The sequence below is a fragment of the Rhododendron vialii genome, chromosome 2a (assembly GCF_030253575.1).
Source record: "Rhododendron vialii isolate Sample 1 chromosome 2a, ASM3025357v1".
NCBI classification, from domain to species: Eukaryota; Viridiplantae; Streptophyta; class Magnoliopsida; order Ericales; family Ericaceae; genus Rhododendron; species Rhododendron vialii.
In genome coordinates, this window is record NC_080558.1 from 47,365,778 (window position 1) to 47,382,630 (window position 16,853).

The 16,853-nt window shown below is 36.5% G+C and overlaps 1 protein-coding gene across 1 annotated transcript; it reads right to left on the bottom strand.

The window, feature by feature from the left end:
* Nucleotides 1-13,638: 13,638 nt before the first annotated feature.
* On the bottom strand, nucleotides 13,639-16,573 carry LOC131315859 (heavy metal-associated isoprenylated plant protein 30-like). Its single transcript, XM_058345074.1, has 3 exons — nucleotides 16,156-16,573; nucleotides 14,343-14,418; nucleotides 13,639-14,130 (listed from the first exon to the last, which is right to left on the bottom strand). Exons 1-3 carry the CDS (start codon nucleotides 16,321-16,323, stop codon nucleotides 13,814-13,816), a joined length of 561 nt encoding a protein of 186 aa, XP_058201057.1. The 5' UTR covers nucleotides 16,324-16,573; the 3' UTR covers nucleotides 13,639-13,813.
* Between the last annotated feature and the right edge of the window lie 280 nt (nucleotides 16,574-16,853).

Below are 16,853 nucleotides of genomic sequence, written 5' to 3' on the forward strand. Positions count from 1 at the left end.
TGAGTTGATAAGGAGAACAATTTCGGACAGAGCTCTTTCAAGGTTGTCTCTCCCAACCAAACATGTTCCCAAAATAGAGTTGCGTTGCCTGAGTTTACTTGGACTTTAAATCCCTCTCGAATAGAGTAGCCCAAATGTGAAGAAGGGTTCTCCAAAGAACATATACCCGCCCATGTTTTAGACGTTGGACTTGATCCATGGACATAGGAGAGCCAACAGTTTGCATCCAACCCATATTTTCCTCTAATCACTTTCACCCAAAGAGATTCTTTATCGTTGCCGAATCTCTACCACCACTTGGCCAAGAGAGCAAGGTTCTGCTGCAATAATCTCTTCACTCCCAAACCTCCGTCAGCTTTCTTCCTTGCAATTTCGTCCCATTTTACCAAATGCATCTTTTTTTTTGTCAATAGTGTCACCCCAGAAAAACTGTCTTTGTAGTTTCTCCAGTTTCCTTGCCACTGCAACTGGCATTTTAAACAGAGACATAAAATAAATAGGCACATTTTCAGTGTTGGAGTTGATAAGAGTCAGCCTTCCTCCCGTTGAGATACGAGTTCTCCAGACACTCAGTAACTTTTCAGTCCTTTCGATAACCGGATCCCATGTCTTAATCCGTTCTGGGTTCGCACCCAAAGGCAAACCAAGATATTTAATAGGGAGTTGTTCCACCTTACACCCCATAATTTGAGCAAGTGTGATTGTCACTTCAGGTTGAACATTCACTCCGCAAATAGAGCTCTTGGAGAAGTTTATTTTCAAACCTGACATCAACTGAAAACACCTTAGGATTCTTTTGATATTTGCCATCTCCTCCGGATCATTATTGCAAAATAGAATGGTATCATCTGCGAATTGTAGATGAGAGATGGAGACCCCATTCCTCCCCAATTTCGTACCTTTGATAATATCTCTCTCCTTAGCTCTTTCTAGCATTATGTTGAGGGCCTCCACAACTATGTTAAAGAGAAAGGGTGATAGTGGGTCCCCTTGCCTGAGACCCTTCTCCGTACGAAATTCCTTAGAAGCTGAACCATTGATCAAAATTGACATAGAGACTGACGAACAACACTCCATGATCCAACCACACCGCCTGTCCCCAAAGCCAAACCTTGATAACATATCGTTCAGAAAACTCCAGTTTACGCAATCATAAGCTCTTTCAAAATCTAACTTTAAAATAAGACCCCCTTGCGTAATTCTTTTGGAAAAGAAAGGTTTGTTTCTCTATCAGTTGTATAGCTAATTACTAGTTAGCTAGGATTTCAGCCTACTATACATATATACTCAATGATATTGTTAAAAATGTATCTTGAAACTGATTCATAGCTCTTTTTTCTTTTATTTTTTTTTTCAAAAACTCTTGTTTACTTTTGGAGTCTTTTTACAGGAGCATATCGTTAAGTTATATTTATGATGACTCCTTTCATTAATGTCTTCATCCCGTGAATCATGTCATGGAGCTATACAACCTTGTTGTATAGGCTAAATACACTCACACACTTGGAGATAGAAATGAAGGAGGAGATAAAACACTAGTATTCTGTAAAGCACATCAACATTAATTGTTTACCACATTTCACTACACTAGTCTTTCCCTTTGTTGAAATATTTGTGAAGGATATGAGTCCAAAATTGGATAAATAGAAAATAGTTTGGATCTTAATTTACAACTATGTGTCTCACCATTTACAAGGGCGCTTAAGTTTATCGTTTCACATGACTTGCCCTTTCTTTGATCAAGTCCTAGCTTTTTGTTTCTTAATTTTTACGAATGTGGTAGAAGTGATCTTCACAATCAAAATTGGGAAGTCCTTGCACAATTTTATCTATTTCATATCACTGTCAACGAATTATAAAACCTATCAATATCTTATCTTATCGATAGAGTGACCATATCGATCATAGATGGGATTGAGTAAATGTGGAAAAAAAAAGAGAGAATAAGAAGGAAGATAAAGAGATGATAGAGTGATCATGCACTTAACCAATTTGTGATATATACGAGTAAGGTTGCATATTTTCATAAGGGCTGTTATCGACTAGAACAAGTTCATTGATTTTAGGTGGAAGCGGTTAAAGTTGTTTGGTTTTTGGTTGGTTTTGGGGTTTTTTTCATTTTTCCTTTTTGATAGTTTGGTTTTCTCTTAATTAGATTGACTTTTAGTCTCATTTTCCTTTTTCGTTGGTATGTTGTTTTTTAATTATCTTCTTTTTTTGTGGTGTCTTATTTTATCATAAAAAGATTCGAGAGGCTGAGAGGTATGTTGAGTGTATAGTGAGTACAGAAGAATTTTACACTCTTTGAATGATTTCTATGCTAGTGAATCTTAAAGGCTTGTTGTTTTATCTAACTTGATAGGGTACTTGTCAAATACTAATGTTCTTCTTTTCTTTTTTTGAAATACTAATGTGCGCATATTACAATTGTTATCTCTTACATATATATATATATATATATATATATATATATATCGTATTTTTGTCGTATTAGGTTCTTGTGCTTCCACATTCACTTCTTTCCTGAATGCTTATAAGGATATGGATGGATCGGACAAACTTGGCATTTTACTGTGCAAACTCAAGTTGAACGGGTGGGGAATTATTTATCCAAAATTACCTCTCATTGGTTGGGAGTCAATGAGAGGAAACCCAATGGCTATACTATAATAAATATATATAGCATAGCAGAACTGGGTTAACATGCCTTAATTCTGATTTTTTTTTTTCCCATCCATCTATAGATAACCATGATTCTTGAAGCTCTATCATTCAGCATGCATGATGGTACCGTTGTATTCTCTATTATTAGTAGGCTAGTAGCAGCATTGTGATCGTTAATAAACAGTAGGAGTAGTAGTACAACCCTATAGTTATATAAGAAGTTTGGCCACAATGCATCGAGAAGAGTTTTGCGAGGAAATGGAAAAAATAACCCCGGCCACTTTGGGCAAATAATTAAGTTTCACATGCATTTATGCCGTTTATGGTAGGGTAATAATTCGTTTATCGAGCCGAGCAAAAAATAATAATTCGTTTATCGATTTGTGAACGTACATTTATTGCAACGTACCTTGTGATTGTATGTGATTAGCTCTCGATATCAACTTATTTGTTTTTGGATTCCTCACTATAAGGATGACAAATTAATTAAAAAGAGATCTTGAAGGAATCAAAGGAAGTTTGAAAATGGTGAATAGTTAGGAACTTAGGATATGATCAACTGATAGCAACTGAACTTGCACACGATGAGGCTAAAAATCCAATATATCTGAATAATTAGGGAATAATTAGGGTAGGGTTAATGCCACGGAGATTCAAGATTTGAATTTTTTTCGTTGTCAAAGACCGAATTTGTTGTAGTGCTCTCTCTCTCTCTCTCTCTCTCTCTCTCTCTCTCTCTCTCTCTCTCTCTCTCTCTCTCTCTCTCTCTCTCTCTCTCTCTCTCTCCAGCTAGGCAATCCATTTGGCAACTCCGTCTCCCTCTCCTCTTTGGATCTGATCACCTTTTATGATTTCACCCCATCTAGTTTCCCATGGTGACCCACCACGAGGGGCGGACCGAGTGATCAGGGGCACATGACTCATTTTCACCGACTATTTTGTACATACGGAATTTTTGGATTCGTCTCAAATCTCATGTAGATAATCGTTGTCGTTCATTTGTGAGAATATTGTTTAAGCTTTGTCTAAAAAATATCAGCTCAATCAGATACCAGTAATACCACTAAGTACTTGATCCGTTCGTTCAACTTTCAATTCAGAATTTAGGACTGCATGGGAATTTTTAATCAAAAAATAAATGAATAACCAAGCACTTATCCGCATCCGATAGAACTAATTTTTCTCCAAGGAAGGCTAAGAATTATATACTTTAGAATATGAACATCTCCGTTCATTTGGGAGGGACTCAACGTGAACCCACACATTGCATTTATACACTATTGGTCCCGAAAAGCATGGAGTTATTAATATGAAAATAGATGATAAACACGTGCTTACTTTCTTTAACACATATTGTCGAGGTGCAAGACTTGCCTAAGTAACGGGTTAATTATTAAGTATTACACTTTAGACATTGTTACTTTAGCAAAAATGCTAAGATTGTTTTGGTATGATTGTGGTTAATTACAACTCATATTTTATAATTACAAATATAATGGGTGTCCCCACTTTGTCGAATTCCTAGGTCCGTCACTGCCCACCACCATAGCAGATCAACTTCCCTCTCTGCCACTCCAAGAGAGAGAGAGAGAGAGAGAGAGAGAGAGAGAGATGGTTGTTGATTCGGTGGGAGGGTGAAAGAGAAGGAAATAAGAGTCCAGGAGAGCGAAAATGGTATATCCTAGGGTATAATTGTCAGATGCCTATGAAAGTGGTGGCATTAATGAAAATAATTGTGGCATTATCAGGCACCGAATAATTATCAAAACATATATGTTATACAAATTGTCCAAATGCGCGCATTCTTGAGCTCCCCTAGCTATAAAGTCCTTTAATTTATCCGATGGTCCCCTAGTTGATGGTTTGATTCTTCAAAGCCTTCCTTCTATTAGAACTGAATGATAAGGCAGGTCCTTTTTCCTGATGGACTCTTGGTTCGTAGAAATTTGTACTACTCTAACTTTGCAGGGGCAAAAACCCAATATATAATAACTATTTGTTTGTAATCAATTAATTTTAGTACTTTTTTTTTTACTACTACAGTAGTATTTATTTTTGATGCCTTGTGTGTGGAAGATCGAGGAGAATCGAGTGACCTTGGAAAAAATTACAGTACATCCACTTGAGATGGCAGCTCGTACAAAGTAGCAGGGAACTCTGGGTGCAGTGGTAGGTTTCGCATGGTTAGCCATATAACAATTCCACCCATATATTCCAGTTGCATATATAAGAACTTATATAAGTAGGAAATTAGTACTAGCTATATCCAACATGTCCATTGAATTTGTATATATGCTCTAATTAACCTCTCGTTGACTGTGATGGCATGCATGGCCTCATCAATAGAAGTAATTAAGCAATATGCATGCTAGGGAAAATTGTGTATATAATTAATTGGTCATATTAATTTTGACAAAATGGATTTGCAGAAAGAAAATGGAGCCTTTTTTTAGAAATGCAATAAAATGGGAATTAAGTGTTTGGCGTGTACAGTATATATATATATACACACACACACGTACGTAGGCTAGCGGCCGGCCGGAGTACTAGTATATAGTGGTATTAGGTAGGTAGCTAGTTTGGTTTTGCGGAGACATGGAAAATGAAACGATTAAAATTGGTATCAGAAGGACAGCCAGTACCGCGCCCACAGCTAGCTACCCATGCTTGTTATTAGTGATCTCCCACTGCTCTTCTCTTGTCTTATAATACTACAAACACAGACAACCATCACATGCATGAATTAGAGATGAGATTGACTCCCATGTCCCAACCTAATAATTAATACTCCACTCCACTACCTTGTACCAATTTTTTTTGCTCTTAAAAAAAAAAAAGGAAAGAAAGAAAAAATTTGTAACACTTTTATTCACTTAATTATTACGGAGTGGTGGCATATGATTTTCAAAATGGAAGAAAGTCAATGACAAGATGAGGTGCCCTTTCATAGTTCATGTGGGAAAAGACCTTAACTCGTATCATAGATACGCTTTGGATAAATGTCATGATTTATTGAATCAAGCACAACATATTGAGAAACAAACTTCTGAACAAGTTGCGAAAAAATCGCGCGTTTGAGATTGAAGACCACAATAGATGCAGTGAAATGGCTCACATTGCATAATTGTGCTCTTAGAGGCCATGATGAAAGCTCTACATCTGGCAATAGAGGGAATTGTATTGACCTGATAGAGTTATTGGCTTCTTATAATCCTTCTGATTTCACAGAGCAAGAGAAACTACACTTGAGATTTCAGTTGCAAAATTATGAGCTCGATGTTTTCAAGCCTTCAAGGTTTCAAAATCTGACTACCATTTCAGAGTTATGTCAGGTGTTGAATAAAACTAGAAAGTCTGCAATTTATCCTCTTGTTGATAAATTGATTCGTCTTATATTAACTTTGCCTGTTTCAACGGAGCGTGCATTTTCAGCTATGAAACTTGTGAAGACTAGATTGCACAATAGGATGGAGGATGATTTTTTGGCAAGTTTCTTGATCACATAAATTGAGAAGGACATAGCTAGAAGTTTGACGCCGATTCTAACATCGATGCTTTTAACGAGATGAAAGAGCATCGGGCACAATTCAAGTTGCCTCATTTTAGTAGATAGATTAAATTAAAATTAGTCTTTTTTTCATACTATATGTGCAAATGACTATTAAAATGAGCCTTTTTTATTTTTTTAATATAAATTTCGTCACTGCTAGAATAAATTTCGTCACTCCATCGATCCAGTAACTAAAGGCAGGCGTAATCAATGACGTCGACGATAAACAAATACAGTACTACCACCACTTTTAGATTTTGGTAACTAGTCCGGCCAGTAAGTAGTCCATTCCATTAATTCCATGTTCCGATAGATAAAGTTTTGCCAGCCAACGCAGATCCAACAGAAGAAGGCGTGCAATTTACTCCTACCTTGCTTGCTTGCTTGCTTGCATGGACCACGTTGATATATATTTTCCTGTGGCCCGTGGGGGTGGGGGTACGTGTTTAATGCCATCCACATTCCCGTGAATACTACTGTATTTGATTTTCTCTACCTTTTGGAGCCATGCGGATGCGGCCTGCATGCCCTGGCCTTCTTCATTTTTTTACTTTCGTTTTTTTTCTTTTCTTTTCTTTTCTTTTCTTTTCTTTTAGTAATAAAAAGGGAAAGACAGAAGAAAGGAAGGTTTCCCATGCCCCCTTGGTTTTTAGTATATGGCCTATTCCCAATGACTGGGAGGGAGCTTGCTTTCCCGCCTACCTACGTAATATTCCATATATATAAACACTCCTATTATTATTCCAATTCCAAATTTTTACTCCAAAATATATATATATATATATATATATATATATATATATATATATTTATTTATATTTATATTTAGGGTGTGTTGTGGTGGTTTCCTCGTAGATTTAGGGGTTTTTCAGCTCTTTTATTGAGGGTGGTTTTTTTTTGGGTTTTGTAGGTGTTAGGGCTTAGGTGTATGGTTGGCATCTTGCCATCCCTTTAATCTCTGTTAATAAAATTCTATTTTTCCGTTCAAAAAAAAAATTTCAAAACCAAAAGTAGATTTAAGCAGGTTCCTCGTTGATGCCAGTATAGAAACAATAAAGACATATTGTACTGATCATTTGGCGTCATTTTAGAACCATCGTGTAAATCCAGACCTTGGAATTGAAATCATTTTTGGCACACATCAAGTACTGCTGGGATGAGCTATTTGCATTAAATCTGATAATGCTTTTGCAAAGAGACAGAAGAAGGGGGGAAAGGTGCAGAGACAGAGAGAGAAAGGAGAAAGAAAGTAAAACAAGGGCTGGATGGATGTACATGTATTTAGGTTAAGTTCCATTAAGTTTTTTGGACTTTATATTTACTACTTATTCAAAAAAAATTCCGTGCTTTGTCAATTTTACTCATAACTTTTGTGGATTATTTGATTCGTCTCGTCGAGACAAATCAAAAAAGTAAAAAATTACTATGACTTTTTTCCAAATATTGTTTGGGCTTTATCTAAGATATTCTCAAAAATATATGGGTAAAAATAATAATTCTTTACTTTTCCCGATTCGTCTTGAGACGAATCAATAATTCAAAAAAATAAGCGTAAAACCAATGAACGCGAAAAAAAATGAATAAGGACAAAACAAGAAAAAAAACTCTTAGCGGAACCTATTGTGCACTGTGTTTTTTATGATTTCTAAATACTGTATTCATTATTTATAAGCAAAATAACAGTGATGTTAGTGGAATGGGAGGGGCTGTAGTGTATCCGCCGCACTACACCGTGTAGTGCAGCCGATCCGATCGTCCATCTCGATACGGATGGTTTGGATTTAATCCGAACTTTTACAAATCCTAACCGTCCATTATTCGGATGAAAATCTAAATAATCTATTGTCGAAATGGACGACACGGGTGTAGTGCGGGGTGCAGCACAGCACAACCGGGATGAGAGTACTACTAGGAGGGGCCAGGCCATAGAACAGTGACAGTGCTTTCGGGTGGGAATGGGGCAGCAGATCCCAGAAAACAACCTTCGTAATAATTATAGCAAAAGGACACATACATACATACATACATTCATACATACATACATATTTGGGTGGTGAGAGCTACGGGTCATAAGGGGCTTTAATAATATTCCCAAGAACAAAAATAAAAATAAAAATACTGTATATATATGAGGCTTTAATTATAGCCGTAAAGATGAAAACATATAAACATTCATGTAAAGGCATTGGCTGCAGGCAGATCCTGTGAAGTCAAAACAAGGGACAGGCCGGATCGATAGACTGCCCCCCTATTGTTTGGCCCCCTGTTATTTTTTGCGAGACTGGTCTCTCTCGATCGCCTCTTCTCTTCTGAGTTCTGACCCCACCCTATCCACCTGGAGGAGGTACTTGGATCGGTTCGGATGCAATGGAAATGTGGGGATGAAATGGCAACCAAATGGAAACACTGAGCAGGTCCTTTCTCGTGCCAAAAGTCATGGTAAAAATCTGGCATTTTACGAATGCTAAAATCCTCTTTAGTATTCTTGTCGCAAAATTATCAATTCCAAAGCTTGATAATATCCTTTCTTGATGCCAAACTCACAGATCATCTAAAAACTCATTTGATCATACAAAAATGACACCAAACCGGCATTCTACCTTTTAACACTATAACAAATTAATAAGAAAATGAATGTGCGTCAATATCTTTTGAGTCTTTGACACCAACAAGTGAACTTGCTTCAATGTTTTAATTTTGGTCTCAATGACTACGCGTATCTTGATTATATATTCTCCTCTCCAGTTTAGTCAAAAGCAGGTCATTCATATATTCCGGGACTAGGAGATTCACATAAAATCTCTCCCTTGCGCGGACAGCATATATAGCCTCAAAAAGTTGTCAAGTTTCAAACTAATAATATTTGAATTTTAAATTCATATTCTTGCTGTTACTTGAGCTACCTTGAGTGTAATTGGTCTCAAATGAATTTACAAACCCTACAAGATGGATAATGAGCTGGCACTTATTTGCGTGCTCTCTCTGTTCTTCTTTTTTTCTTTTAATTGCATTCCGGTATAACTCTCTCTCTCTCTCTCTCTCTCTCTCTCTCTCTCAATGGGGGGAGTACCCAGATCCTGCTACAAGCTTTCCACACCAAGCATGTTGTGGCCGGGACCAGCATCAACCCCCATCCCTTTCTTGCCACTCTTAAATCTTTCATTTTTCGTGCCTTCCTCACCCCTACTTTTGTCTTCACTCTTACTAGCCTTTAAACTTTTGTCCCTACTCCTCTTCTTCTTTTAGAGTTTAGCCTAACTTTATTGGAGTGTAACATTAATTTTCCTGAATTGTCATCTTACATGAATCGTTATTAGTGCTACGTTAACATTTTTTAAACTATTTATGCTGTGTTCTCTTCCCTTCTACAAAAAATATTTTAAAAAAAATTCTCCCTATATTTCTCCAAGATTTTAACATTTCTCTCTCCACTTATTATCCTTGTTATTTTTCAAAAAAATCAAATACCAAACCAAACACAGCATTATTTGTGTCGACGAGAAGAATCAGAAATATAAAAGTAATGCATCAAATTTGATATAAATTAAGTAAAACAACATAAGAAAATTTTAATAAGTTTCCTATAAATAAGAGAATATAAGAAAATTTTAATTAGCCTTTTATAAATATGATCATATTTTTCTACTTCTTAGAATTGATACCAAACTAACAAAATTAAGTTTGCCAACAAAAAAAGGGTATTTCTACAACTAAAAAGAGACAAAGTTCCATAACTTGATATACGTAACTCCACTAACGGATTATGAAAAGATGCTAAAATAAACCACTAGCCAAATTGGACTCCCTCAAATGGATTGAATACTATTTATTTAGTAAAATTTAAAGAAAAGGAGATCAATATACATGGATGGAAGTGTAGGAGGATATATATATATACACACACAAATCTTCTTATAAGGGCATCTTTACCGTATTACGGTAAGGACGTTCCTTTCCCGACCAAAATGTGATAATCCGAGCCGCTCAATATGTAGAGAACATGATTTTAAGGGTACCCGCTTGAAATCGGTAAAAAAAAAAAAAAAGGACCTGAAAGGGCTTGATCGGACCAGTTTTTGTTTGTATTTTATCGAACGGTTCAAATAAAAACTGCTTAAATCAAGCCATTTCCAGTCTTTTTTTTTGTTGATTTCTCACAAGTTCCCTTAAAATCATGTTCTAAACACATTGAGCGGCTCGGATCATCGAAATTTGGTCGGAAAGGGGGAGAAAAAGGGACGTCTGTACTTTAACACTTTAATACGGTAAGGGCGCCCTTATAAGAAGTGAACTGATATACACAAATGTTTTTATAAGGACACCCTATTTTATATATATATATATATATATATAGAGAGAGAGAGAGAGAGAGAGAGAGAGAGAGAGGTAGTGTAATACTCCTAAGTAAGTAAATGAGAGAGAGAGAGAGAGAGAGAGAGTAGTGTAATACTCCTAAGTAAGTAAATGAAGGGGTGTGACCACAACCGTGCATGCATGGCTGTGGAATTGGCGAGTGATCAGAGGTCCCCACAAACCCACCCACTTGGCCGGGCCCACTTGATGATGAAAGGTCACTTTTGTCAAATTGGGTATGAGTTTTGAGATTAACGGTATACTCGATCGGTCGATCCTAAAATCAAACATCATACTATGTACTTGTATATGCATGAACGAACTGGCTTTATGGTCTTAGCTAGCTAGCTTGTACTTCCCAACCCCAACCGGATGTGTGTTCAGTTCTGCCAATATCTTCGATCTATGTCTTCTTCTTTATCTAACTACGTACTACTAGCCCACCCGCAACATGTTATGTCATGTGCTCCCACGTACCCCAACCTCTATACCTAAATGTTTGCTGCACAATTTTATATAAATTATCCGTGTGGTTTGGCACGGACGAAGATAACATTTTAATTCATGAACGAGGACAATATACAATCCAATATAAATGCATTGGCATCAAAAGCTAATCTAAAAATCAACTTATGAGCTCCTCCTAGACAGCGCATGTCTGATGCATGTGTCGGTGCAATTAATTAATTAATGCCCGTTTCGTTTAATTACTCAGAATTTGAGAGCATGCATAAATATAGTATGGTTTAATTAATTTGTGATTGGGCAGGCTGGCCAAGAATGGGCCGGCCTAAGCTAGGGACAGGGTCTAGAAGTGGAATGAATAATAGGGCTGCTAGCTGGATCAGTTTCGGCGATTGAGTGAGTGAGTAATCAACTGGGCTGGCTGTACACTTGTAATAGGGCCCAAATTGTGAGCTAGCTAACCTAGGCTAGGCTAGGCTACTACAACTGGCCTGGGCTGACTAACACGGGATCGATCTAATGAAATGAACTGTTTGGTACCTCATCTTCTGTTCTGGGTTAAGAGGAAATCTTTTTTAAAAATATCCTCAGATCTGCTTATGAAGTTGGAAAATGGAAATTCCGAGAGCATCTAAAAGAAATCCAGTTGGGTATGAGAAAATTAAGTCAGCGATTAATACATGCATCATCTTCTCATCTCTAATGGTAATGGTAATGGTAATGGTAATAGCAATGGTAATGGTGGCCTACTAAAATGAAAACATGCCATGCCATAGTAACATATACATATATATATATAGTACTATCACATTAATTAATATATATATATATATATATATATATATGTATGTATGTATGTATGTAGCAGTATTAATGTGCTTATGGCTCAAATTAGAGGGGACTTCAGAACAAACTATAAGGAGATCGAAAGAGATACTGGCCGGGCTGGAGAGGGGGTCTGGTTCCCCCATCAAATTTAATGTTACAATACTACTTCTGTGAGATTTTTAAAAGAATGAGAATGACATATTTATATTGAATGTGTAGTATTGCACTTCTTCAAAACTTGGGGAGGTCCGCTCGCAGGCCACCCCACCCCAAGCCTTATTTCTATCCCGGTTACTACCATTCAAAGTATCGTTGAAATTAGAATAAATAGTATTGCAAATAGGTAGACTAGTCTCCAAAAATCCTTGTTAGTTTATATACGGAGTATATATTTACTCAACTTAATAAGCTAGTATTTTTTTCCTTCTATTTAAAAAAAAGAAAAAAAAAGGTTGACAGTTATTTAGTGAGTTTCGCTACTCTTTAATTTAGATTAGGGAAAAAAACTGAAATAGTCCGTGTAGTTAAGTATTTGTGTCAATTTGGTCCATGTAGTTGTAATTAGCTCGATTTACACTCTGTACTTATCGTTTTGTTTCAATTTGGTCAAATTACTAACTTCCGTTAGTCCGCCGTTAGTCCTTTAAACAACAAAATCATATGGCCCCCTTTTTTGGGGTTAAAATAGACTAGTTCGGCTAAATAAGCCAACTGGCTTATTTTTATCCTTATTGAATTTTTTTTCGTATTTGTTAGTTTTTCGTCAATTTTTTTGGGGTTATTGCATCGTCATGACGAGAGAAATCTAAAAAGTAAAAAATTATGATCAAAATCCAATTTTTTTTTAATAGAGACCAAAAAATTGGCTTATTGACTTATTTTTGTCTTTATTCAAAAAAATTAGGTTTCGGTCGTAATTTTTTACTTTTTAGACTCCTTTCGTTATGACGATGCAATAATTTTCAAAAAAAAATGACGAAAGACTAACAAATACGAAAAAAAAAATTGAATAAGGACAAAAAAATAAACCAGTTGGCTTATTTATAGCTGAATATGGTTACTCATTCCCCTCTTGCCCTAATATACATCTGAACCAAAACACAGCTCATTCTTCCATTCTCCATTGATAAGGAGGTACTTGGGAAGAAATTTGGTTATAATTTTCTACAAAAAGTTGCCTTCGAATTCAGCATTTTCATGATCAGCCATGAGGCATCATAATCACTGATATTGTCTACATGTTCAACTTGTGGACAAATACTGAGATGCCTTATTTTTTTTGCATAGTACTGAAAATGCACATAGAACCATGTCCAAAAGTCACAACATGATATAAATCCAAAAGTCACAACATGATAAATAACCATGTCCAAAAGTCAGAATATTATTTAAACTCAGTTCCAAATTTACCATGTCATAACCTAATACATAGACATAACAAACCACTCAACTAGGTTACAATAAACCTAACTTAACAGCCCAAGTGGTTACAAAAAATAGTGCCCTGTCATTCCATTCATTTTCTTACACTTGGCCCATGTAATTGGACCGAATTGAAACAAAATGGAAAGTACAGAGTGTAAATCGAGCCAATTATAACTATAGGGACCAAATTGACACGAATACTTAACTACAAGAACTATTACAGTTTTTTTCCCTTTAGATTAATAGACGACTGTTAATTTGCAACTTGGAATAGCAAGGCTATATATAGCAACAACAAAATAATCCACATGCGCCCAAAAATCAACGACAAGCGTTAATGGTGTTACTAGTAATAAATCACACAGAATTAAGATATATTACCACAACTATAACAATAATGTAGAAACTGACTAAGAAACCTTACAAGCACCATCCTTGAGAATTTACAAATTATAGACAACTGCATTTTCATAGGTACGCGCGTGCTTGTATATGAAGCGACAATTGCAATAAGGGGGGGGAGAGAGGTTACATGAGGCAGCACGCGTTGACGTTATCGTCATTGAACATATTGCTAACTTTGTCGTCTCCGCGGTGAGTCGCATGAATGATACCATGCTTGTCCCCAACATTGTAGCCGTGCCTCCAATAGTTGTAGCTCTCTTTGTATTCGTTCGTGAGGTCTTTGAAATAGTTGTTGGTAGAAGTGAAGTACAAGGGATGGTGTGGCCAAAACTCGGCTCTTTTTCCAGCCCTCCTCACTGCCTTTAGAACCTTGTTTCGATCCACATACCCGATCACTGTCACCTTCTCCATCTCTAGATCCACCTCTACTGAATCTATCCCTATATCCTCACACGCAAGCATATACGTAAACACTTGATCATCAGTACTTACACGGTAAGATATATAGTCTATCATGGTATTATATACCCCTTTTTTTTTGTGAAACTATGTGTTCGATGTACAGTTAACTAGATCGACAAAAATTTTAACCTCGGTCAGACAGGATATACTAGCTAGCCAGACAAAATTAATTTAAGGGTAACGTAAGTACCTCTAAGCTTGTAGATGGCATTCTTGACAACCCTCTCGCAGCCAGTGCAACACATCCTTACCTTGAGTTCTACAGTCTGTATAAAGCAAACACGGTTTAAGAAAAGCAATTTTTTCAAAAGTGAACGCGGGTTTTAATTCCTCTTTCTAGCTACTTATTCTTTATTCCTTTTGTTAACCTTTCTAAACAACTCTCTCTATTTCCACTTATTCCTTTGTTCCATTTGTTTATCTCTTGAATAATGTTTCCAACCCTCCGCCCCTAGTTTCTCATACCCAAAAGAAGGGAAAACCAACAACAACAACAACCCCCCCCCCCACAGAATGTTATTATAGGAAATTAAATAATAAAGGGATTAAGAAAAGTAATAGCTTGTACTTTCAGAATTATTGAACTTATGATGATCATTCACTCCCCTTTATTCTCCCACTTGCATCAAACATCAATATCTTAGCTTTTCTGTTTTTATATCCACACCCCTAGTTGCAAAGATTAAATAGCGGTCTATATATAGTGTACATACCGCTACGTACTGCTTTTTTGGTGATACATTCAAACTCCGATTCCCAAACATCATCTTTGTCCGTTCATGGCCTCTGGGGCTAATACTAGACCTCTACAACATCTTCTAGTGTTCTAGCGTCAAAAATGATGTTCTAAAATTTTTATTCACCACACCCAATTCAATCAACATATTCTTCGAATATTCTTCGACTATGTTGCTATTGTTACACCGCTATCCTCTCTCTCTGTGTCTCAACAATGGCAATTTTGCCAAATTTGAGGAAAAAAAAAATTTGTTTGTGGGTGCAACATCCGATCCAGTTTGCCATTTCTTTTGTCATTTTAGAGGAATGACAACGAATTCTTTCATTTTTGTCATACGGTATGGATGCTCAGCATAGATATTGAAACAAACTAATATGCTAGTTTGTCGGCAAAATGAGATGATGAAAGGCAAAAAGGTCGTCTTCCATACTCCGGATATTTGTACTGTGCTTTAAAACCTTAAATGTGGCTTTTAAACCATAAGACCTTTGTGGGTTTGTCACCTTTATCCCGTAGTATTGTCTTAAATGGTATTCCATCCGTCCCGATGTGTTAGTTTACTTTCAGACTTTTAAGTTTTAAGTATCCAAAATGTTTGTTTATCTAACTTTTAGATCGATTAATCAAATATTCTCTTTTACCCCTTCTTTTCTAAAATAAATTAAGTTTTTATGAATGTTGAAGGGTGAATGTGAAAAATTGTGTCTTTTCGGGATAATGATTGCGTTTTCTAAAAGAATTGGAATTTCACGATTGAGAAAATAAATTCGGACGGAGAGAGTAGTTAATAAGACGTGAAAACCAGATGGGCCTTAAACATTAAAATATCAACCCTTTTCTGGATGGCCTTTCTTGTTGTTAAGATGGACATGGATCGATGGATCCCACTTGTCCAAGAAATTCCTTTACCACCTTTTAGCGTCTCCTACCTATTGAAATGATCAAACTGAAAAAGACTGCAGTTTTTAACATGTAAGTAACTCCATTTTTTACTTGTTATGGATGGAACATGATTTTCATTTCTAGCTAGCTCCTAATCTGTAACACTAATTAACAACTCCATTTTGTACTTGTTTGTGTGTTATCCAGTTAACAAAGTTATCAAAGAATCAGCAAGAGGGATGGAGGGAAGGAGGAGGGATCAAATATATATATCAACTTGAAAAAAGTGAAACCCTGTGCAACATGCATGCATGTTCGACTTAAAGTCAGATATATACCTTAATATCTCAAAACACATAACACTTGGGATGTGAAAGCGAACCTGCAAAGAAAGGGGGCGACCCTTTGGCATGTTGCGGTTGATATGAAATCTGACGCTTTTGTCGCTGTGGTGGTGGTGGTGTTGCGGTTGTTGGTGATTGTAGCTATAGAAACAATATGTGATAGCGGTAACAACAGAGGCGAAAGCTCTCTCTCCTAAGTTAGCCATTTGCAACAGTACTGGGTTTAACCCTTCAATATATAAACCAAGGGAATTAGAGGAGGAGGAGGAGGTAAGAGATGAAGACAAACCCCAGCGGTAGCCTAGCTTCAAGTAGTAGAAGAGAAGATATTCCCTAATACCCAAAAGGCATCGATCGCTTTCCTATTCCAAAGGCTTTAATTAATCGATCCCTTTGGAGTAATATATATATATATATTCCAATACCCAACACATATTCCGGATGGCACGCAATTGTTTCTTGTGCTTAAATTCATTTATTCACTGGGACTTGGGATATTATATAATTTAAAGAACCCTTTTTGGAGAGGGAATGGTATAGAAACCCTTGTCAGCGTTATTATTAGTCTTTGGAAAAGTGGGTCAAGCCAGCCGCACAACATGATTTCTGCTGACTCCCCAAATTAAGCAAAACAAAAACAGAGAGAATATCATTATCAGGTCTCGGATGTGGTGGGACATGTTTGTATGGTGCTTGAGGAAAAGAGAGGTTTTGGATGCAAAGGAAGGAAAAATAT